Raw genomic sequence first — 25561 nt, 5'->3', positions numbered from 1 at the left:
TTCTGTGGCTTTGGAGGCTGTCCTGGAACTAGCTCTTGTAGACCAGGCTGGTCTCGAACTCACAGAGATCCACCTGCCTCTGCCTCCCTAGTGCTGGGACTAAAGGCGTGCACCACCAACGCCCGGCTCCAGTGAAAACATTTTTAAGCAGCAAAATCAGCCATGCTTGAGAAAGGTATGTGTGTTGCAGGCTTCCTGATTCAAGTGAAAACCTTTTGGCTCCCGTCCAAATGTTGGTATTTAATGTTGGATGCAGAGCACTTAGCATATTCCGTGAGAACTCTCGAGGTCAGCTAGCTTCAACACAAGGGTGCAGCTTATGCTGGGGAAGATAGGCCCATTCATCTCAAGAGGGAAGACTGGGCAAACAGCAATCTGTAAAGTGCTGTAGCAGAGGCTTGGAAGCCAAATTCTTGTTTGCAAATTGTTCTTAGCATCAGCTGAGTATATGGCTTCAATCACCCTAAATAAGAATAGACTATAAGCTAGAGAGAGAGAGAGAGAGAGAGAGAGAGAGAGAGGACTATAAAAAAAAGACTGCCTTCTAGTAGAAATGTGGAATCTGTCCCTGTGGGTATAAACGTACTATATTTGATGATTAAAGACGTCTTTGGTGGCCTTATGACTAGATTGCAGGTGCTGTGCACGGGGAGGTGGTGACAGTTATATGATACTCTGGGACCTCTCTGACTTGTCCAGCAGTATTTCTGGAAGAATTCTGTCATTTCAGAACTGTGCTTGTGAAGGTCAGATCCTCCCCTAACTCCAAAAACTCAGTATGGTTTGTCTGGTTAGGAAAACATTTTTTGTGTCCTTGTGTTTTGGAAAGGTTATTAGATCATCCACTGACAGCTAGAGTTTATGTATTGTAATAAAGTTTCAATTTACATACTTCCCTCAATAATGCCCTAAATACTGAGGTTTGGAGACTGCCAAAAGACCCTATGAACAAAAACCCTAACAAATGGTGATAAAAGACCAGAATGTCCACACATGGGGCAGACACTTAATCAAACCTGTGGCCCCAATTCAAACTTCAAGTGTGTGTTTTAAGTGAACTGACTTTTACATTCTACCTTTAACATAGTATGGCTCTGTGGAAGCATGGCTTGAGTTTTTTGCTGTGGAGGCCAGCCTGGACTTAGTGCCGGCATCACACAGCTACATTGGGAAGAAAGGCTTGACTTTAAGACCTTAGGTCAGACCCTGGGCTCTCTGTGGTCTTTTTCAGTGGGTGCTGGGAAAGTGAGGCCTTTGTAACAACAGCTGTTTTCTTCAAATCAAGATTGACTAGGTAGACGTGTCCTTTTCAGGCTCCAAATTAGCAACAGTACATTGATACTATTCATAGTAAATAGATGGGGGGGGGGGCGCGTGGGCGGGAGTGGTGGGGGACCACGGACAGACCACCTGAGCATCCAATAGTTTTCTTTATTTTAACAAATACCATATCTGAAGCACTCACCAGCCTCAGGTCCAGCCATTTCCGCATAGTGGAAGAGGCCAAAGGGCCTCTTGCTCATCTGTGTTTCAAAATAGCTTATTTGAAGAAGCTGCTTCTGGAGTGACAGTCACTCTGGGTTCCAGGCCACAAACAGCCCACAACTTTGCCCTAGGAAGAGGTGCAATGGAATGGAAATGGTTTCTTCTCAATACTCCTTTCCCTCACCCAGCTCGCCCGTCCACTCTAATGAGATGTCTTCAGATCAGTTGGGCCCTTGTTGACTGGCCTACAACCGAGGCTACTCAGGAGCTGGGAGGAGGAAGGGGAGCAGGTGGCTCTTGACTCTTCCTGGACCAGTGCATATCGCCTAGCTTTTCTGGGCTCAGGCTCCGGTGTCTCTTCTGCCCATCTCCCAACACGGCGCACACCTTTGCCTACCTTGGGGGCATTTCTGCAAGGATTGTGGTCATAGATGACCAGCTTCAGGTTAGTCAAGTGGGCCAGGCTGGGGAAGTAGCGGATACTGTTCCGATCCACGTCGATCACCTCCAGGAAGGGCATGCGAAGCAGCACAGGGGGGAAGTCAGCCAGCTGGTTGCCTGAGAGCCAGATGGTCCTGAGCTCGCGCAGGCACCGGAGCTGGCCGGGCAGCAGCCGCAGGGCGTTGGAGCCCGCATGCAGGGTCTTAAGGAGGCTCAGCTCACACACCACATCGGGCAACTGGGTGAGGCAGTTGGCCTCAAGCCACAGGGTACGGAGGTTCTGGAGCAGGCTGAGCTCAGCCGGGAGGTCGCAGAGTTTGTTATTGCCCAGGTAGAGGATGCAGAGCTGCTTCAAGGTACACACCACCTGGGGAAGGGCTTTGAAGTTGTTGAAATCCAAGGCCAGGATCTGCAGATTCTGTAGCTGTGCCAGGTCTGGAGGCAGACTGTGGAGGTGGTTGTCGCTGAGGTAGAGCTTTACCAGCTCGGTGAAGGAGCACACATGAAGTGGGAAGCGGCGCAGTTGCCTCCCACTCAGATCCACCATCCGGTCCAGAGGCATATCCTGGAGGTCTCCCACCACGTAACTCTGGCAGCGATCAGTGGGGATGAAGGCCACGAGGGTCCGGATGGTGTTCCCCATGTGAAGTCCACCACCACCGGGAGAGCCTCTGCCCACCAACTCTGTCAAGGAGTGCGACTGGCTCGGCTAAGTGCTCTGTATCCTTTTTGTACCTTCCCTTTATAACCCGGAATTCTGTGACAAAAGCCAGTCACTTTGACAGTGAAAAGTGCTCCTGATAGCGACTTGAGTGTCTGGTGACAGGCCCAACAGACAGGCAGGGTCTGGGAAGCCTTGCTCACCTCACATTATTTGCCTTTAATCACTTAAGCCCTGATCTCCTTTGTTTACTCTTTCCTAATTGTCTTTTTTTTTTCCTAATGAAAATACTATGACAAAGGTAGAGAAGTAGAAAATGAAAAATACCCATATTTCCACTATGCACATACAACAAGTGCTTCAAGTGATTAATTTTTTAATTACACATGAATTAAAAATAATCACATCATGGAAGTATTTTATACTTTCAGGTATAAAATATACAATGATTTTAAATAATTGCATAGTACCCCTTATTTGTATACAGTGACTTAAACAGTTCTTTACACTGAAGCAATAGGTTCCATATAACGTGTGGCTACTACAAACAGCCTTGTAAATACAGATGTGAGGGCCCAGGGCTGGGCGATAGCTCAGGAGCAGAGAGCTTACCTAGCCCAAACAAGGCCCTGTTTCAATCGAGAGCATGGCAAAAAGCAACAACACATGGCTAGGTCTTCTAGAATATGTCCTTGAAAGTGTTGAGTCAAAGGTCCCCATCCTTTAGAGGTTTTTTTCCCCAGCTCCTACAAACCTGTATCCAGACTTGTAATCAGAAGCAGTGACTTCCAGTCTGTATTTTCTTGTTTCTGTATTCTTACCCTTTAACATCTTCCCACACTTTAAAAAGGCACCTTTGAGCAGGGCATGATTGTGCACACTTTTAATTCCAACACTCAGAACACACAGGCCAGGTGGATCTCTATGAGTTCGAGGCCGGCCTCTTCTACAGAGTGAGTTCCAGGACAGCTTGGCCTATACAGAAAAACACTGTCTCGGAAAAAAAAAAAAAAAAAAAAAAAGTCAAAAAAACCTCAATGTTAGAATGCTTGCCTAGCAGAAGTAAGGCCTGGGATCTGTCTCCAGCCAAAACAAACACAAAAGAAAAAGAAGGAAAGGGGCAGGCAGACTAGCCTTCTAAAGCATAGATTAATAAGAATGCAACCTTAGGGTGCAATGTGCCAGATGCTTTTAAATGCCTGTCAAGTGCACCTCCTCTGTAGTAGTGTCTGAAAGGTTCAGTCATTATACTGGCCTGCCCTGGTTACCTGGCAGAATCCACTCAGACAGTACTCTGGTCAGCCCAGGGTTCCATGGGAACTAAGTCTGCATGGAGGTGTAGAGGACTCCTTTAAAAGGCAGACCCTGCCCACTTACTCTCTCTTCTCTTACTCTTCTTCTCTTACCCACTTACTCTCTCTTGCCTTCCTCTCTCTCTTTGCTTTCTCTGTCTCTTTCGTCTCTCCTGTTCTCCCCTTCCCCCACCTGTAATAAACTGGTTAATGCACTCTCTATAGTTCGTGTTTCATCGTGAAGGCACCAGCCCCATCTCTCGGCATACTTTTCTAATTTTTAAACTTTCACAGAATCACAGCAGTGTCCTGTTGAAAAAGAGTGTTAACCAGACAGATCACTCCAGGGACTGTTCAAGGATGACGCTGTGGTAATTCCTGGATCTCACTCTGTAGACCAGGCTGGTCTCGAACTCAGAGCTCAGCCTGCCTCTGCCTGCTGAGTACTGGGATTAAAGGCATGTGTCACCATATGCTGGCCGTGGCCCCTGTAAACTCATAGGGAGTTGTGGTAGAATATTAAGGTGTGTGACTTTTGTTTATGTTGCATTTGTTTAACTCTGTGAAGCTGTGATTTTTTTGCCTATCTAAAACACCTGATGGTCCTAATAAAGATCTGAATGGCCAATAGCGAGGCAGGAGCAAGGATGGGCAGGGCTGGCAGGCAGAGAGGATAAACAGAAGGAAAAAAAACGAGGAGGAGAAAAGAGAACAAGGAGAGGAGGACAATAGGGGCCAGCCACCCAGCCAGACATGGAGTAAGAAGGAAAGTAAGATATACAGAAGAAAGATAAAAGCCCACACAGAAAAGGTAGATGGGTTAATTCTAGTTAAGAAAAGTTGACGAGAAACAAGCCAAGCTAAGGCTGGGCATTCACAACTAAGAATAAGCCTCTGTGTGTGATTCATTTGGGAGCTGGTGGCCGGCTCTGAAAAAGAGCCAAAAAGCCAAGAGTAACAAACAACCACAACAGGGAATGGCGCTATTAGGAGATGTGGTCTTGCTGGAGGAAGTTTGTCACTGCAGGCTTTGAGGTCTCCTCAATCTACACCTAGCTCAGTTGCTTCCTGTTGCCTGCATGTCGAGATAGGACTCTTCAGCTCCTTCTCCAGCACCATGTCTGCTCTCACACTACCGTGTCCGGTCATGATGATAATGAACTAAACCTCTGAATGGTAAGTTACCCAATTAAACGTTTTTCTTATAAGAGTTGCCGTAGTCATGGTGTCTCTTCACAGCAATAGAAACCCTAACTAAGACAGAAGTTGGTACCAGGAACTGTGGTATTTCTGTGATGTCTGACCATGTTTTTGTTTGGAATGTGGAGTAATATGGAATAGAAAGGCAATCGAACACTTTAAGTGCTGCTTATTGGGTCACACTAGCAGGAACATGGAGGACAGTGGTACTGAGTGTGGTTTGATGAACTGCAGGTGGTCTGGTTTAAGAGGTTTTGGAGGAGAAGAATTTTAATATGTTGCCTAGAGATCATTCTTGTGATATTTTGGTAATGACATTGAACTGATGAAGAATGTGGCTACCTTTTGCCCCTGTCTGAAAAGTCTGCCTACAGCTAAATTGAGTTTTGGATTAATTCCATTGGCAGAGGAAATCTCAAAAAAAGCCTACTATGGACTCTGTCCTGTAGTTATTAGCATTAACTCAATTAAAAATCTATAATGAAAAGAAGCAAGCTGATCAAGTAAAAATGCAAAATGTACAATTTGGGGAGAAAAGGGTTTATTTGATTCACACTTCTATCTTGATGGTCATTATTGAAGAAAATCAGGGAGGGACCCTGGGGGCAGGAGCTGATGCAGAGGCCATGGAGGGCTACTGCTTACTGGCTTGCGTTCCCTAGCCTGCTCAGCCTGCCCCCATTTAGGCAATTAATTGGGAAAATGCCTTACAGCTGGATCTCATTGAGGCATTTCCCCAACTCTAGCTTGTGTCAAGTTGACACAAAACCAGCCAGTACAGAGCACTTTTGAGTTCTGACCACTAGGACTTGGAGAGTTCTCTCAAAGGTTAAGAGTACTTGCTGCCCTTTTGAGGGAACCACACTTCCATGCCAGTCCTCATATCCAATGGTTTCAACTGCCTTTAACTCCAGCTCTGGGGGATCCAGCACACTCTTTTGGCCTCTATGGGAACCTACACACCCTTGTGTATATGTGACCTCATGCACTCGAAAGCGTGAGCATGCGTGCGTGGGCACACACACACACACACACACACACACACACACACAGACAAACACACACACACATAGTAAGTATTAAATTTTTTAAAAACCTGTCTACTAGAAATGAGGTGAAATTGTTTAATGTCTCCCTGACATCGCTTTTGGTTCTAAAACAGGAAGCAGGCTCCTCACTCTCCTCCATACTCTTTTCCCCATCCACTGGCTTCATATTGTCACCTGGGGTGACTAGAAGCCAGCAAATTTGTGGAAATCACATGCTAAAGCTAGCAGAACTTTGGGTCATCCTGGATTCCTGAATAAATTCTGGGAACAGAACGGCTCCCTCCCTATAACCCTATGACTCAGTACTCAACAACCCATTGATTCTGGGTAAGTGAAAAGCAAATTAACCATGCCATTGAGATCTTACTCATTATATTACCTCATTATATTATGGGTAACTATTAAAAATAAATCTATATGAACTGATTTGGAAAGATACGTAGGAGAAGCTGGGTAGGAAACAAGCAAGGTTCAGAACAATTTCTGTGATTTCCAGCTGTTAAAACACATGCATTCATCCTTATGTGTGAATGAATGTTTCTGTTAAGTAATGGTGATTATAAGAAATCTTCCTGGAGGTTTAGGATGACATAGGGAAGCTAACTTCTCCACTTACACCCTTTTGTGCTATTTGGTTTTGTGTTTTTTGTTGTTGTTTGTTTGTTTTTAAAGATTTTATTTATTATGTATACAACATTCTGCCTCCATGTATCCCTGAAGGCCAGAAGAAGGCATCAGATCTCATTACAGATGGTTGTGAGCCACCATGCAATTGCTGGGAATTGAACTGGGGACCTCTGGAAGAACAGCCAGTGCTTTTAACCTCTGAGCCATCTTTCCAGCCCCTTGATTTTGTTTTTTAAAGGCATTTACTAAAACTAAAACTTGGTTGGACATGATGGTTCACACCTATAACCTTTTGAGAGGTTGAGGCAGAATTGCTGCAAACTTAAAGCCAACCCAAGCTACATAATGAGATTCCAGCCAGCTTGGTCTTCAGAGTGAGAGCCTATCTAAAACAATAAGAATGATAACAATAATAATGATGATAATAATAATAATAATAACAAGTAAAAGGAATCTAGAAAACAAAGAACCAGCCTAGCAGCTTGCTTGCTGTTTAGAAAGAGCAGCTGGGCTTGTGGGGTGGCCTAGATCTCCTGTGACCCCGACCCTCCTCCAACACCTTCACTGTAACAAAGCCATGGCTCAGGAGCATCCAGGCAGTGATTCTGTGGGGCTGCTTGGGGGAACCTGTCACCACTCATTTCCTCCTCACAAGATTATGACCGAAGCTGGTGGGTGTGGCCTTGCTAGACTTTGAATGTCAAGGGCTCTTATCTGGAGCCCTGTCCTCCGCTTGCGTGTTTGTGTTACTATAACACGTAATCTCTCCACAAGTGCTGCCCTTTGCCTCTATATTTAGCTCAGTCAGTGGTGACCACAAATGGTCATGAGGCAGCTTTCCCTGTCCCTAGAAATGATAGCAATAGAAATACTGAGCACCTACTAAGTGCTAAGCACAGTGCCCAGTGCTTAGGTCCAGCTTATAAAATCCTTACACAGATGGGTGTTTTCCTCCACTTCTTGTAAGAACATGTGTCTTTGTGAGAATGTCACATACTTTTTGAGCACTAATGCTCTGATACAGGGAACCTGAGGACAAACAACAGGGCCCGAATCTCACAGAGGATACCATTCCATCCTGGCAGGGAGTCTGCCACGTGGGGAAAGTGGAGTCTTTGTTCCAAAACACATGACTTCTGTTAAGCGCTTTTAACACCAGCCCCCGAGTGAAGGTGGGTGGCCCAATGTAAGTCCCTTGCTCTGCAAGTAGTCTGACTGCTGATGTGACACATGTGTCCCTGAACCTGCGGCACTGGCTGCTGCCCTGACCCTTGGATGTCTCTTTTGCAGAACAGGCTTTGTTTTAGCTTCATTCTGCTTGTTGTATCACTAGCAACTGAATCCGGGCCCTGAGGGAGGATTCATTGGTATTCATTGGTCCTTGTCCCACCCTAGCAGAAAAGGATGGGATGACTGGAGTTGAGTTTTCAGATTCAATTACAGGGAGTGAATACATTTTAGTCCCACAATTTGAGTCACAAAGTGAGGAATTCCTGAAATACAAGATGAGTTGTGTGCTGACAGCTAGAAAGATCCACAAGTGCCTCCAGAGCTGGCCTGGGGTCCCCCCACCCCTCTCCCGTGGCCGTCTGACCCTGCTCCATGATTTGTCTTCCGTATCTATGGGACTAAAGTGAACAGTTTACTAAAGCAGGCTTAATTAAGACGGAACGTGTTCTGGTCCCCTGAGCTGGGGCACCAGTGGCTTTCTAAACAGTCGTGCAGTGTGAAGAGGTCTTGAATGGGAGGTTCATGATGTTAAGACTCCAAAAGAATCCAGTCACATTCATGTGATAACTGTATTAACAGTTAGAAGGTACAACTCACATGGGAAAAATGTACACCAGTTTAAACATTACCAATAAAGAGTGAAATGAAGCCGGGCATTGGTGGCGCACGCCTTTAGTCCCAGCACTCGGGAGGTAGAGGCAGGTGGATCTCTATGAGTTCGAGACCAGCCTGGTCTACAAGAGCTAGTTCCAGAACAGCCTCCAAAGCCACAGAGAAACCCTGTCTCGAAAAAACCAAACAACAAAAAAGAGTGAAATGAAGGCCATCCATTAAAACAGAGCTCCTGCTGGAGAGGTAGTTGGTTAGCTTGATTCCAGGACATCCTCCCTCCCCACCCCCACCATTTTCTGAGACAGTGTTTCTCTGTGTCAGAGTCCTGGCTCTCTTAGTACTCACTCTGTTGACTAGCCTGGCCTCTCACAGGGATCCTCCTGCCTCTGCCTCCCCAGTGCTGGGATTAAAGGCGTGTACCACCACTGCTGGGTGATTCCATGGTTTTGAAAGTAAAAACAATGAAAGAATTTGTTTTTACTATATACTGTGAGTTACGATTTTGATGAGTTCAGAGGCCTCCTACCATCCTCTGCTCACAAGGTGGCAGTAGAATGTAGCGTGGAGAGTGAAGGCTGCTGTTAGAGATCGTTTCTGGCCAACCTGGCCTTGCTGTGTATTTCTTTGAGAGCTTTGTTTTGGAGTTTGTTTTGAGCCCGCTGATGTGATAGGAAGCACACTTGGGCCCTCCGAAAGAGCCACCTGTGCTCTTCACTCAAGAGCAGCTCTACAGCCTCATGCCATTCATTAACTAGTGACAATTTTATTCCTCTAACAGGCAGTTGGTAACATTTGAATACTTTCGTTTGTTTGGCTGGTTTTGATACAGACAGAGTCATGAGTGCTCCACAGGTTGGAGCAAAGTGTCCAAGTTCAGTTGTTCCTTGTGGTCAGCCTCCCAAGTAAAGGAGACAGTGCTGGCTGTCATAACCGAGAAAGTGACACCAGTATTTATTGGGGAGGGCCAGGGGTGCTGATGGATATTCCATAGTGTATAGGAAAACCTCCCCTCAACTAAGTCCATGTTTCTTATTCTCAGATTGAGAAACCCTTAGATGTCTGTGCCAGTGTGAGCCAGTCCTACACACACACCCCTACACCTTTTTATATTCTCCTAAAGAAATTGGCTACTATCATTCTAGAGTTACCAAAGAGGTTAGTTGTAATATGCAGTATATGGCTTAGGCTTGGTTCTCTGGGAGAGCAGACATTGCCTCTCATCATTAGTGATGGCCTAACTACAGATTCTTTTGAGGACAAAGACTGCAGTCTCAGTGACTAGCACAGGGTTTAATTTAAGGACACCTGTAAATAAGAACATGTTAACAGTTACTGTCCTCAGAAGATCTTTAAAAGAAAAATACATCAACAATTCAGAAAGTTTTAAAATTCTGATCATTAACACCCCGCTGTATCATCATAACCAAATTGAGTGTTCTCTAATGTGTGGCTTGTGTATACACCCAATTATTTGTGAATCTGTCTACCCCTCCATTGCTTAAATGAGTCCCGTTTCTGCTGTACTAGACAGGGCTCCGCAATCTCATGCAGTAACTAAAAGCAGGTCTGTGTTCCCAGAACCGAGAAAGATAAACTGGAAGGACCACACACTTAGATAGTGAGAAAGTCTGGCAAATAAGCACATATAGGTTCACTTTGGCTCAGTAGTTAAGAGCACATACTGGTCTTGCAGAGGACCCTAGTTTGTTTTTCACCAGCCACAGTCAGAAGGCTAGTTGTTGACAATCAACTTCTTGTGGCATACAAGGGCACTTCATTCACAAGTGTAACACCACTCCTCAGCTTAGGAATGATTTCTCATAAGGTGTCAAGCAAAATATGGAATATAAACACAGTAAAACTTTCAACAGGTATCCAACCAAGCTTTTATTTGGATTTTATTGCAATCTACTTTTGGCAATAAGGGAAGAGTGACCATAAGAACTCAGATTTTATTCAACAAAGCAGTTTTCATGAATACTTAAGGTCAGTGTATAGTCAGCTCAGCTTCCAGTATCAGCTTGAGTACCTCATCATGGACATTTATGCCAGAATGATAACAGTAAGGCATGGCAAGATGCTACATTGTCTAATATTAAACCATAGTTTACACATTATAATTTTCAGGATAGTAAAGTATACTAATACTCCACAATAAATAAGAATTTTTAAAAAGTGTTGCTTAGCCCTTGTTTAACAAAATTCCATTATTACCTTATTCTTTAAGTACTCCAGTTAATAAAGGTTTGATTGTACTTCAAGAACTCTGACTTTTCCAAATATTACAAACTAGTTATTGTTACAATAAAAACAAAGTTTTAAAGCACATCCACACTTGTCCTTAAAAGCATGTTCACATCATATATAACTTCTTATGCCTGACAACATGGCTTAGATGGCAAAAAGAGTTACATATCAGGACAACTAAGTGGCAATCCTCCCACCGCACTGCCTTCAAAAAGCCACGCTCGGCCTCAGTGTAAAACTTGTACTTTATTGCCATGCTACAAAATGTATGAAGTTGGCACTGATAGGGAGAATAAAGAACAAAGAGCAAGAAGGGATAGAGGGCAGGTGGTGCTGTTACATATACAAGGCTTTATTTTAATTAACAGTGGTTAGTTTTGCCCATACTAAAAACGCAAATGCAAAATTAAAATGCTGACATGGAACAGCATTAAAACACAATTTGTGCATAGTACAGTATCACATCATTCATTAGGGGAATGTGGAATGTTTAGAAAAGAAATTAACCATGGGCTAAAATTCATATCTCATATACAATTTGGCAATTGTAGTCCCACTGTAGACAACTTTTATAAAAGAAAAATTAAAATCTAATAAGCTACCTTTATACAAAGTTGCTATATTTATGCCTTTATGTAGGAAAAAAACATTTATAATGCAAATTAGGACATACAATGATCTTACATTATTATACAATGTAATGAAAATAGAAACATAACACAAAGTTTGTCCTTTATAAAACATCTACTTTGCATTAACTAATGCAAATGTGGCACCTGGTGACTACTGTACTATTGACACCAGCCTGTTTCCATGCTGTCTTGTCCAACTGCAAGAGAGTTTCACCTATAGGATGCTGTAAGAGAACCGTTACACCCTGAAAACTGAGGAAGCAGGAATAAGGAACAGGCAGCAAGAAGACAGGGTGCTGCTCTGGGCAGAGTACATTGTGATGGGTCTAAATACTTTCATTTGTTAACTTTTCAAGCCAAAATGTTTCCTATACATTCTATAATTTCGTACCAATGCCTTGATTCAAATTTGGCAAACATTAAGGAAAAAGTAAATAGTACCTACAATTCACATCAGAAATATGAATGAGATGCCAATACATTACTTCTGAGTGATGTCTCTGATGTTATGTCTATTTCAAATATATATATATATATATATATATATATATATATATATATATAATATATATATATATATATATATACACACACACACACACAAACACACACACACTACACATTGCACAAAACACTTGGGCATTATGGACAGAAAACAGCACAGGGGACACTGGGAAGTACTTTTTAGCCTGTTAAGACCTTTACCTTGAGGCAAATACATGGTGGCACACTGTTGGAAAATTATGAAAACATAAGGCCCCTGTCCCATTTTTAATAGAACATTACTGAGGTACATTTTTATATGCTGTGCCACAGATCTGGGGTGGGAGCAGTGGGGAGAATAAACAAACATCAGTTTGACTTATAACATCGTGGGGGAGGTCAACATTAATAACTGTAGTGACAAAGATTGCTTGGCAAAGTTTCTCAAGTCCCAAATGTGATCTGTTATGGATACACTGAGAGGTGAAAGCTTTTGCTGAGTCTTGGAGAGTAAAGTGCATGTCTCATCACTCCACAGCAGCAGTAAGTAAAAGAAACTATTGTCAGTCTTCTTGGAGGGAGCGAAGGCACCATATTTTCATTTTTCAAAGGAAGATGAAACTGAGAAATAAAACATTCAGAAAAACACTAGTAATACCCATATCACTTTTCAACCCTGGTCTGGGAAAAAAAATGTTGTCGTGATCTACATGGATACAAAAGGATTTTATTTGGGGGAACACAAGGTAGCAAGGGATTATACTTTCAAATCCAAAAAGTAGGGTCACATGGTCTAATCAACAAACCAATTATCTAAAGTTAGGTTTGTCTCAGAAAATCTGAGTCATATGGCCACAAATGTGTGCCAATAAGAATCTCACTCCAAAATTCACCAACTAGTAATAAGTACATTCTTCCAGGACAGAGCTTAATGCCCAGTATGAGACTACTGTGAAGAAAAGTGGTATTCTAAGTGACCGATTAAATAGAAATTAACACCACCTGTTTACCTCTTCCTAACTAATACTCATATAGTACCCTAAAATCAAATGTTTAGCAGACAAATTGGTCCCATTTTCATTCTTAAACTATATACTATTTAAAGCATAAACTGTAGTGATTATATTAGAGTCACCAAAAAAAATATATATATAAAATCTAATTCAAATCTGAAGGGGAAAGAGAAGAGTACAAAGCACGCCTTTAATCCCAGCACTTGGGAGGCAGAGGCAGGCGGATCTCTGTGAGTTCGAGGCCAGCCTGGTCTCCAGAGCGAGTGCCAGGATAGGCTCCAAAGCTACACAGAGAAACCCTGTCTCAAAAAAACAAAAAAAAAAAAACAAAAAAAAAAAAAAAAAAAAAAAGAAGAGAAGAGTACAAAGGAAAGAACAAAACATCCAGCCTCCAGAGTGAACAGACAGATGAGCTCTCTCGCAGGAGAGCTAGGCTCTGTCCTGACTCTCCTTACAGAGGAAACCGTGTATAGTGCTGCCACCAGAGTTCTAACCCCACATTCACAAACCACCACTGGAATTTGGCACAATTAGCAATCTACTAAGAAGAAGGGATAAACGGAACAGCATTAAACAAGAAGCCTGCACACCTAGCCATTGCGCTTCTAGAGAAAGTAAGCACCAAGTTTACAGAGGAAAACAGAAGGAAAACGAAAGTCGGCTATAAACCAATGGCACTAAAAATGACAACTGCAGTATTTATTTTCATTGTGGCCCACTCAACCGTTCTTCTCATCTATTCCCTGTTCTGTGATGAGTTCTGAATGTACTGAATATTCTGTGACGGAAATGTTTTCTTGTTAAATCAACCTTAATCGCATCTGATATATCCAGATCATAACATGAAACTTCCTCAACATCAGAGAAAAAAGTAAAATATTTTGTAAGGCTACCTGTCCTTCCACTCTCTTTTATTCTACGTGGTTTGGGAATTTGGAGTTTTTTTTTTTTTATAATTTCCCAGAGTTCAACATCCGGACTCTCATAGGTTTAAATAAATTTTAGTTCATTTCAGATCCTAATTATGACATAATTGCAATGCTTCAAGACTTCCTGGTACCTGCTATGCTGGCAACAATATTAACAGCTCACCCAAATCAGGGGATAAGAAGAGCCTAGCTCCACGTGAGAAAAGAGCAGAGCCCAGGAACAGCAGAGTGGGCAGAGCGAGCGGGACTGCAGCCGCGCGCATAGCTAAACTAAGGCAATCCCTGCTAAAGTGCTGGGGATGCGCCCACAGGGAGGACAGTGCCTTTGGGGAGCTCTCATGTTTAAGAGCACCTTCCTTTTCTTCTCGGCTACTAAAGACATCACCTCTGGACACAAATGAAATTTAAAATAGAAACAATGTTTTTTTTTTCATCAACTTGAAAAGTAAACAGCAGATAAATAAATACTGGACAAGGGCAACCCTGTTAGAAAATAACAGTCAGTTCCAAATAGACCTTCAAGACCATAACTTGACAAAAATGCAAACTAACAATAAACATACAATCCCATTCCAAAAATGATAAACTGAAACATTGTATTGTAAATTAATAAAGACATTACAAAATAAAGTAAGACAACCCAAACACCAAAGAGAGGGGGGAAACCCCAAAACTGAAGCTAAATGGGAATTTAATGGCACAAATGTCTCAGAAAACAATGTGCTGTGTGAATAATTTATGGAAAAGAAACGCCAAGAGATCATGGTGTAGATTTTTCAAATGTTTTTGGGTAAGTGACCTGAGACTGACTCCTAAACCCATGGTAGTTCTGAATAAGATAGCTGGATATGCCCTTCAAATGACACCATGAGATGAGTAAACAGAACTTGGTCTCCTGTCTGCCTTCCAATACACAACCATATTCAGGATACTGGACACTTTCTAATAACACTGAAGACAGAGGAGCTGACTGGTATAAAAGGAAGTGTGGTTCTTTTTTCTTTTCTTTTTGGCCCAAGTAAAAAAGCCTTTAACTAATGAAATAAGATTCCTCGTGTTCCATGCTGGAGACCATACACTGAGCAGTGAATCCACGAGTCCAACCTTCAAAGCCTAGAGTTATGTTAGCAATAATGCATGTTATCAAGAGACTTTATGAAAGGTTTAGATGCCAACACAACTCAGACGTGGAAGATATGCACATGTCCTGGATATGGAATAAAAAGCAACCAGCATGTCATTCACTTCAAATCTCATTTTAAATAGGCACTGTGAAAATGGGAATGCTGCTGTACAATAATGAGGAGAATATAATGACATTAGTATTCTTTAAGGGGTACCTGCTCTACATTAATTCCCTTTAAAGATGCACATGAAATAATCAGAAAAAATGTATCAGTCTGTAAAAGGAGTTAGTGTAGAAATGAAATGAAGCCCTGCATCTTCATTTTGAACAATGTCACGAAGGTGCAAATGGCACCATGCTCTGCAGGCTCACATGGGCAGGTCAGTGCTATTATGTCTAGTTTTCCTAGATGTCCCATCGTCACGTGGCAGTGCTTTCTGCAAGTTGGACATAGCAGCAGTTCTCTCGATGTCGATCACAGCATACAGCTCTGTGCGCCTGGTCGGCGTTTGTGGAAGGGGAGTGGTAGGCGTTTTGGGAGTCTGAGGGTTGTCAGAGTCACTGCCACCTTCCAAATCCACCTGTATATAATTGAGTTGCCTGTGTTCTAAGCTGGGGCGCCTGATGTCAAAGTTAAAGACTGTCGGGGTACAATCCCGACGCCTTGAATAGTCTATTTTGTGAGCACTTGCTGGCACAGTTACATTCTCTGTATTAACATAGTTATGCATTGGATCTAGATTATTATGGTAGCCATTGAGAGATGGGGTCTTTGGTCCTAAACTGTCGTCTTCATCCCTACTTAGCTTTCGGGCTTCCCAAACAGGAGGCAAAGATGGCAAATTCTCATAGTTTAACAATGCAGTTCTCCTCTGAGCTGAGTTGTTGATGTTCTGAGTATCTGAGGTACTGGTAGATGTCAGACGACCTCTCCTGACCCCTGAGGCACTAGGGATAGATAGCCCATTTATATTTTCGTACACCAGTTTGTTAACAGAGGGGACATCTCTCCGCTCATCACTGTCATAGCCAGTGTCCCATTCCATGCTGTTTGCACCACCTCCACTAACTTGGTCTCTTCCAAGTTGCTCCAGTCTCTCCTTCTCCATCAACTGCTTCTGAACAGGGGTCGGTCCTAAAACAAATTTGACCCCTTCGGGTTTCAGAAGAACCTGAGGGTCCCTGTCTTCAATATTACTTGGTTCTTCTTTTGGTGTGTTGCTTTCAACATTAGAAACTCTAGCCTCTGGGGGAGGGACATGCACACTTGCACGGTTTTTTCGCTCCTCTTGCACGCCTGTAGTGTTAACATAGGTATGTACCTAAAAAGAAAACAAAGCAAATTAGTCAAGTATAAAGCACAAAGCAAAAATAACCCGATTAATCAGGGAGCTGGAGAGATGGCTCAGTGGTTAAGAACACTGGCTGCTCTTCCAGAGGACCTAAGTTCATATTTCCTAGCAGCCACATGGCAACTCACAACTGTCTATAACTCCAATGCTTCCTGAAGGCCTGTATAGGCATTGCACACATGGGGTGCAGACATACATACAGGCAAAACACCCACAGATAAAATTTTTTAAAAAGATCTTAGTCACATCAATTCATCTTATGTATTTATTGAAACAGGGTTTCATTGTGTAGCCCAGGTTAGCATCATACTAGATCCAACTGCCTCTACTTCCCAAATATTGGGACTATTGGCTTGTGTCACCATTCCTGGTTTACATAAGTTAATTTTATTACTTACTTTTTAGCTATACTGTTACCTTAAAACTTTTTACCAATTTTTTATCTATTAAAAAGATTGGAGCAAAGGAAAGAATACAGAAATCTCTTAATTTATAAAAAGAACAAGTACTTTAAAATAACACACAGTATTATATTTACGCAGTACTGTATTCATCAGGAAATGAGCTGATCATGGTGACACATACCTATAATCCTGGTATTCTGGAGGTAGAGGCAGGAAGATAGCCAAGTTTGAGACTATCATAGGCTATTTAACAAGATCCTGCCTCAAAAAAGAGGGAGGGAATGAGGAAGGAAGATTACTTTGCAGCTGTTTTAGAAAACCATGCTAAGATATTAAAATATAGTTCATAAATAAATAAAAACTGGAAAGGAAAAGGCAATTTTTATCATAAAGATTTCTTTACGATTTGACTTGACAAAAAGAAAACCCCTATGTAAGAGCTCTATAAAGTGTTTATATGCAAAATAGATACCACCCAGTAAGATATCGTTACCACTTAGAAAAGCTCAGTAGTAGTTTAGAAAGACAGTCTGAAAGTAACCTGAGGACTAGACCTAAAAATTTGAGGATTCAAAATGAAATGCAAAACTGAGGAAAATGTAATTATAGTAAATAATATAAAAATATTTACTACATAAAGAACACAAAGAAATTCACTTTAAAAATACTAAAAATCCCTTAATGGCAAATGATCATATAACTTAACAAAAGACAGACTTATCTGATTATATATATTGTTCTAACAAATACTTGGTTCACATTTGAACCAAGCAACTTCAACAGCAGAATCTACCCTTCCATCTGCAGCTCACTGGTAACAAAGACTAAAACACAAAAAGCAGCATAAACTCTTAAACAATGAGAAATGGCTGAGTTTGTCTTTCTTCATCAACAGATGTATCTTTCTACGGACACACAAACTACGCAGAAATTTCTTCAATCTGAGCACTCAGGAGGCAAAAAGGCAGGCAGATCTCTATGTAAGTCCAAGACCAGCCTGGTCTACATAGTGAGTTCCAAGACAACCAGGGCTCCAAAGTAAGACGCTTTCTCAAAAGAAAGTTCCCCTGATGTCTGTATATATTTTGGGAAACACACTGGCAAATACATGCCATTTCTTCCATTGTCAATGCATAAGTAATTCACAGTGGAAGTTAAAATTCATACTGAACAAAAGCTCCAATTGTCAACACTGTGACTCTTTACTCCACTAAACAGTTCGCTATTACACAGTGGCAGTTGCTTACTTGTTCCTCGGCCACAAGCAAAGGATGTGTAGACTCTTCACCGACTGAGGGTAAGCGAGCACTTCCCACAGAAGGATGCCGGCTGGAGGGGTGGGATGAGGCATCTCCAAATGAGGGGTATCGGGGATATCCATTAGGTAAGTTCTGAGCAGCAAACCCTGGAGCTGAGAAAGATGATATGGGAGTAGGGCAGAGAGTAAGAATGAGTGAGACTCTAATCTGCTGGTGAGACATAGAGAAACTAGAGCACAAACAGCAGCCCATCCAGTCTTACTGTATCAGCTAACCGTTCTTTGTGGCAATGTTGGTGATAAAGCACCTGACCCCACTCCCACAAACAAGCATTCTGACACCAAGCTATATATACTCCTGGCTTTTAACTCACATTTTAGGAAATGTGACATATTTAATGTTTTCATCTTTAAAAATGTCTGTAACTAAAGCTAACAGGGATTTTGTTGTTGATCACCATTTCTAATTGTTATAGATTAACTATCCATAAGCTGTATCTTATAAATGTCTGACATGCAAAATGAGGGGGAATGGCTACTTACTTGTAGGTGTTCGAGGTGTTCTAGGGACTTCCAATTCTGTCTGATGACTATTCCTTTCTACAACCGGCTCTTCTACCACATTTATACTGTTATTTTGCATAATCTCTTGCAACATGTTAAATAATTCTTCTGCACGGGCACACTTAAATGCAAAGATTCCTACAAATATAAATCAAGAGGGAAACATGGCAACCATGCCTTTAAAAAGCCATAGAAGTTTGGTCAAGAAAGCAGAGGTTAGCAGTGACTGCAGTATTTATATCAAAGGACAGAAAACAAGCGACTGCTGGATGCCCAGCCATAATCGGGATGTATAACCCTCCAAGACCCAGGAACAGCACGGAAGAAAGGGCAGGAAAATGTCAGACACAAAGGAAGGGCAAGGAATGTATGCAATGTTGCTGCACTCTTGAATTCACAGTAGCTGGGATTATGCACATAAGAACTGAATTTATTAGACCATCAACATACCCTGTCATGGGGTAGGGGAGTTGGCTCCAGGGGGCTTAGGATTTATACCTAGTTAGTGGTTAATGTGGGAAGGAAAGACGTTATCAATGGTGAAGCCAAGGCAAGGTGCCTATGCTCTTGTGAACAAACTCTCACGCAGGTTCCTATAAAGGACTCCAACGACACTCACTGGGATTCTCCCAAATCCCCTCCCAATGACATGAAAGTAGATGGGGACTAACAGGTAAGGGAAAGAGATAAGCAACAGAGGAGAGGAGTAAGAGAGGACAAGAGGGGTGATATGATCAGATTTTATTATATACACATATGAAAATGCCAATAAAACCCATTTTATATATAATTAATATGTGGTGATAAACATTTTTGAAAAGTTGTAAGAACACATCAAAGAAAAAGTTACGAAATAGGTATCTATGGTGGTCTGGGTCCTATAGGCTCAAGCACGTCTAGTCCTCAGTTGTGGAATGTTTGAGTAGGATTTGGTGTGGCCTTGTGAGAGGGAGTATGTCACTCGGAAGGTTTTGGGTGTCAAAAGTCCAGGCCAGTCCAGTCTCTGCTGCTGCTAGTGCATCAGGATGCACTGCTTTCAGCTACTACCAGCACCATGCATTCAAAGCATGCTCCCTGCCACGAGGACAACTGTAAGCCAGCACCCAGTTAAATGCCTTCCTTTATAAGGCTTGCCTTGGTCATAGTGTCTCTTCTCAGCAATAGAACAGTGACTAAGACAGCATCCGAATGCGCCAACAGCAAGAAATAACTTGTGATAAATTACATACGCCTTATTTTAAGGCATAAATCTATAAGGCTCTCAGATAATTTTTGTTTGTCTAAAGGACAATGTTTCAGAGCAAAGCAAATGAGATCTGCACATCTACTCCAGAATCTTGAACAGCAGGGGGAGCCCAGTCAACACTCTACCACTCAACAGGCCTGGCTATGGGCCTTATGATCATGACCGTGTTCATTGTCACAATTCCATAAGACAGGTATTATCATTCCCCCTTTACAAAGGCCCAACAGAAAGCATATAGCTTGCCCAGATCACTCCATTAGTAGGAAGCCAAAATTATTATCATTACTGTTATTACTAATAAATTAATAAAAAAACATGTTCTGACTCCATTGTTTACATTCTTTGCCCAAGATCCAAAAATGATACTTAGCCATTTTATTTCTATGGGGGGGGGGAGTACTTAGTGCATGCTTGATAAATGAATTCATAATTAATCTGTTTTCTTTTCCTCTTTTTTTTTTTTTTTCAGAGAAAGGGTTTCATTGTGTTAACTGTCCTAGCTGTCCTGGAACTCACTCTGTAGACCACACTGGCCTCAAACTCAGAGATACACCTGCCTCTCTGCCTTCTGAGTGCTAGGATTAAAAAGAGTACCATTAGTGCCCGGTCATGATTTATTTATTATGTACACAGTGTGTGGTGATATATTAATTATAATTTATTAAAGCTTGCATGAGGAGTTAGAAAGCAAAGCCAGCCACAAGCTATAAAGGTCAGGCAGTGGTGGCACACACCTTTAATCCCAGGACTCAAGAGACAGGCAGATGTATCTCTCTGAGTTCAAGGCCACCCTGACCTACATAAGAGTGAAAGATAAAAAGGCTCATGCCTTTGATCCCAACACTGGAAAGGTATAAAAGATAGGAGCAGGGTCTTCAGTAGTTAGTCTCAGGCATTGATTCTCCGGCCACATTGAGGAGAAGACAGCAGTCTGACGCTTGGTAGAGCTCATAGAGACAGGATTACCATTTTAGCTGGGTAGAGGTAAGATCTACTGGTTTGGCTGCTTTGCTTCTCTGATCTTCAGCCTGAACCCCAATATCAGTCGCTGGGCAGAACACTATTTGTTCTGCCCAGAAAAGAGCACCAGATCTCATTACAGATGGCTGTGAGCCACCATGTGGTTGCTGGGAATTGAACTCAGGAGTAGCCAGTGCTCTTAACCTCCTTATCACTTTACCCCCCCCCACATCTTTTAACCATCCTGTTTGAGGGCTTGGGAGTTATTTCATTTACTGGCATAAGGGTCTTCCTTCTTAAAGGAATTTGCTATGTATAATTTGCAATAACCCTTCTGCTTCTACCTCCCAAATGCTAGGTGTACAAGTATGTGGCACCATTCCCAGTCTTTCTTTCAGAAATGAAGCACTGTACACAGAATAACTGAAAGCACGATATTTCAGGTATGATATCTGGAGAAGACAAAGGCTTTACCTACCTTGTCCAGTCTGACACCTTCGGCCACTTTCAAAAGAAAAGAGATTGGAGTCATAGCCGTATCGTCGCAGGCAGAGGTAGTGCCATTTTACCGAGTCGCGTTTCCGGGTGTAGAGGATCAGTTCTGTGTCTGTAAGCTCCATTATGCCAGAGCCCAGCTCATTTCCATCATCATCCACATTAATGACCTAAGAGGAAACGATAATAACTTACACATTTCACCCTTCTTCAGAAAAAAATGCACTGCTGTAAGTTCATCCACCTGTCAATGTGTGTAGGATATGATCTATGTAGCAATAAAATAATATTCACATGCATAGATTTTACATTCCCACTAGAGAAGATACAAACACCAAGTCAAACTATGTTAGATTAGCTGACAAATGAATGCAACAAGGACTATACAAGGCAGAATGACTGCCTAAGGTGGCTGAAGAAAACAAGGAGGGATTTTAACTAGACTTGAGTATGATTAACTTTAGAGAGAAAATCCAGCAAGAGGGGAATCTGGTGGCTTACAAGATATGAACACAATATGAAGACAGAATGCTGAAACAGAATAAAGAAAGCACCTTTATAACCCAGCACCCGGGAAGCAGAGACAGGCGGATGGATCTCTGTGAATTCGAGGCCAGCCTGGTCTCCAGGGCGAGTGCCAGGATAGGCTCCAAAGCCACACAGAGAAACCCTGTCTCGAAAAACCAAAAAGAAAAGAAAGCACCTTTAAAGAGACCAAATTAAGACAGGCCCAAAGTCCATCTAATGAAAGGACTGCACTGCCCAGCTCCAGAAATACCCAGAGATAAGCTGGGTGAATGGCTCAGGGATAGAGCACTTGACTAACACGCATGAAGCCCTAGGTTCCACTCCTAGTGCTGCAAAAAAAGAGAGAATGGCCAAAGACTAAGAAATAAAACTAAGACTAAACCAAAGACTAAGACTAAAGGGTAACATTTATGGAAGAGTTGTTATACCCCTGGGGCACACACAGGTGATTTGTATGTACTTCCCCAAAAATGAAGATAAAAATCTTCTTAACAACCCTCGACTACAGGTCTCCATTTTACACCAGTGGAAGTAATGATAGTAATAATTATACATACTGCTGTTAAGTAACAGCGCTGAACTAACACTGTAAGTGACACTAAATAGCTCTGGCAGCATTCAGCCTATTTTATCAGCACAGGTTACTGAAGGACAAAAGAGGACCAAGAATGGAGGACAGGGTAAATATAAGTATAGTGCAGCTAAGAAATCAAGCCAGAGATGGTAGCACAAAGCTGCAATCCCAGCTACAGTAGAAAAGAGGAGGTCTGAGGTCTACAAGATAGTCTTGGATACGAAGGTCAGACCATCTTATCAAGAAAAAAAAAAAGGCCGAACAAGGTGGCACACACCTTTAATCCCAGCACTCAGGAGGTAGAAGCAGGTGGATCTCTGAGCTCAAGGCCAGCCTGGACTATAAAGCAAGTACCAGGACAGCCTGGACTATTACACAGAGAAATCCTGTGTGTTTGGGGTGGAGGGTGGGGGCGAGCACCAAACAAACAAACCAACAAAAACAAGAAAAAAATCCATCATCTAAGCATGCATGAAGATGTCTAAATGATGGTGCTAGAGTTTGGATCCTGAGTATCTCCCTTAGGCTTAAGTGTTAAAGGCACACACTCCATCTGTAGCAATACTTAAAAAGAAGGGAGGGGTCTTCTAGTCACTGTGGTGATTTCTATGAAGAAGACCCCAGCTATGACTTTTTCTCTACCCTGACCATCACAAAGGAGATTCTGCTCTACAACACACTCTGCCCTGATGGGCTATTGCACCACTGTCCCATACCAGTGGAACAAACTCTTCTTCAACATAAGACTTCATATAGTGACAGAAAGTTGACAAGTGTAAGACAACTGTAGAATGACATTTTAAAGAAATAATTACCACAATTATGTGATTAACTGGACACAAAGGACCAAATGACTACTAAAGGAGGATTCCTATTACGGTTTGTCCCCCTAACTATTCATCTGTGGGAGACTTGGTCATCACTGTGGCAGTGCTGACTTTTAAGAAGTGGACATATGGGAGGTCCTTAGGTTACTGGGGTGTGTGTCCTCAAACAGGATCAACACAGGACCTGCAAGATTCCAGACAGTCATACTATACCACAAGGCAGTCTAGTAAAGGGGTCCTTGGTTGGGGCCAGTACTATGCAGATTGAACTTTTCTGTTCAAAATTATGAGCTGAACAAACCTCTTTTCTTTATAACTATTTAGCTGGAGGTATTTGTTACAGTAATGAAAAGTGGACCAACGATCCATATTGTTAGTAAGAAAGTGCCATCATATACTCTGACCTGAACAATGGGGAGCTCATGGACCCCAGACTGACAGCTGGGAAACCAGCATAGGAATGACCCAGAACCCCTGATTGTGGGTGTCAGTGAGGCAGCCTCAGAAATCTATGGGGCCTCTGGGAGTGGAACAGTATTTATCCCTAGTACAGGAATGAACTTTGGGAGCCCATTCCACATAGAGGGATACTCCCTGAGCCTAGACACACAGGGGAGGGTCTAGGCCCTGACCCAAATGATATGACAGACTTTGAAGATCCCCCATTTAAGGCCTCCCCTCCCTGGGGAGCAGAAAGGGGATGGGATAAGAGGGTCAGTGGGGGGGGCAGGGGAGGAGAGGAGGGAGAGGGAACTGGGATTGCATGTAAAACAAGCTTGTTTCTAACTTAAAAAAAAAAAAAGAAAAGAAAAAAAAGGTGGACTCTGGAAAAGAGGAGAAATAAGAAGTTCTGGGTAATAAAAAGAAGGCAAGATAAATGAGATGTTCAAGTACATCCAAGTAGGCAGAAGAAGAAAAGCAAAGTTCTGCTGGTTTTACTGACCTTAAACTTGTTCCGATGGTTATCTGGGACAGTGTCTTTATCTGGACAGCTACAGCAGCTACCCATGGCTTCTTCAGAAGGCCATGTGAGCACTGCATAGAAAATCATTGAAAGAAAGTTACTATATCAGGGTACAAAAGCTGCAAAGCAGGAAAACACTACAAAGCACTCTACACAAGCATGATATTTTGATGTAGAAAATAAATCCCAATGATGTTAATGTTTAGAACTAAATTTCATTCAACTGGTTGGTCAATTCTGCTTGATGGTAAATAAATTACATAAGATACATGCCACAGAGACTCAGATTCCCAGTTTAATTTACAAAGGTCTGCTTATTTTAAAACCATGTACCACTACCTAAACAATCAGCTTACAGCTAATTCAATAATTAATCAAAAAATTAATCTTTTTTGGCTTATCAGAAATTTCATGTCTACCTTTTTAAAAAATAAAAGCTGGGCATGTGACACATTCCTTTAATTCTAGCAGGAACAGGCAGCTCTCTGTGAGTGTGAGGCCAGCCTGATTTATACAGTGAGTTAGCTCCAGGCCAGCCTGGGATGCACAGGGAAACCCTTTTTCAAAGTGTATGTGTGCTTGAGCGCACGTGCGCGCGCACACACAATTTAAGCCAACAGGTATTTGATACTTATTACTGGTTGCAGTCCCTTTTGCATATATTATTAGATAAGAGTTCATGGCAAGCAACATACAACACCAAATTTTTTTTTAATTTTATTGTAATTTTTTATTTTGTTTTTTTGAGGCAGGGTTTTTTGTAGCTTTAGAGACTGTTCTGGAACTTGCTCTGTAGACCAGGCTAGCCTTGAACTCACAGAGATCCACCTGTCTGCTTCCCGAGCTACAACATCAAACTTTAAACAGTACATTAGTAAGAAAGAAGGTCAACTCAAAATCAACCAGTAGAGGGGCTGGAGAAATGGCTCCAGCAAGTTAAGAGTACTGGATGCTCTTCAAGAAGTTCTGAGTTTAATCCCAGTGTCCTCATGGTGGCTCATAACTATCTCTAGTGAAATCTGGTGCCCTCTTCTGGCCTGCAGGCAGACATGCAGGCAGAACACTATACATAATACATAAATAAATCTTTAAAAAAAAACATCAACCAGTAGAATAAAACACACAACATTGGCCAACCTGATATACATTGTCTATTTAATCCTTTGTCACAGAAAGTCAACATAAAAGAGCAGAGAAGATGTGTAACAGATAAGGTTTTAGTGTGGGGTGGGGGCGGGTACGGGAGGACGGGTGGGAGAAGGGAAATGGGATTGTCATGTAAAACAATCCTGTTCCTAATTCAAATAAAAAAAGTTGGGGGGGGGGAAAAAAAAAGAATACCAGACAGAACTCCAAAAAAAA

General features: G+C 42.2%; 2 protein-coding genes across 5 annotated transcripts in view; both read right to left on the bottom strand.

Moving 5' to 3' along the window:
* Positions 1-1746: 1746 nt before the first annotated feature.
* Lrrc10 (leucine rich repeat containing 10) lies at positions 1747-2569 on the bottom strand. Its single transcript, XM_027391874.2, is given in 2 exon segments — positions 1747-1786; positions 1788-2569. Coding segments are annotated over 2 exon segments (822 nt in total).
* Positions 2570-13911: 11342 nt separating this feature from the next.
* Frs2 (fibroblast growth factor receptor substrate 2) overlaps positions 13912-25561 on the bottom strand; it is a 76572-nt gene continuing 64922 nt past the window's right edge. For all 4 annotated transcript variants that reach the window (XM_027392353.2, XM_035450375.1, XM_035450376.1 and 1 more), the window contains 5 exons: positions 24179-24270; positions 21290-21476; positions 18585-18743; positions 18031-18194; positions 13912-16349 (listed from right to left, as the gene is read on the bottom strand). In XM_027392353.2, the coding sequence (XP_027248154.1) occupies positions 15396-16349; positions 18031-18194; positions 18585-18743; positions 21290-21476; positions 24179-24244 (1530 nt within the window). In that variant the 5' untranslated portion in view covers positions 24245-24270 and the 3' untranslated portion in view covers positions 13912-15395. The remainder of the gene's footprint in view (positions 16350-18030; positions 18195-18584; positions 18744-21289; positions 21477-24178; positions 24271-25561) is intronic.

This window comes from Cricetulus griseus (genome assembly GCF_003668045.3).
Source record: "Cricetulus griseus strain 17A/GY chromosome 1 unlocalized genomic scaffold, alternate assembly CriGri-PICRH-1.0 chr1_0, whole genome shotgun sequence".
Taxonomy (NCBI): Eukaryota; Metazoa; Chordata; class Mammalia; order Rodentia; family Cricetidae; genus Cricetulus; species Cricetulus griseus.
This window is presented reverse-complemented; position numbering and strand designations above follow the sequence as displayed.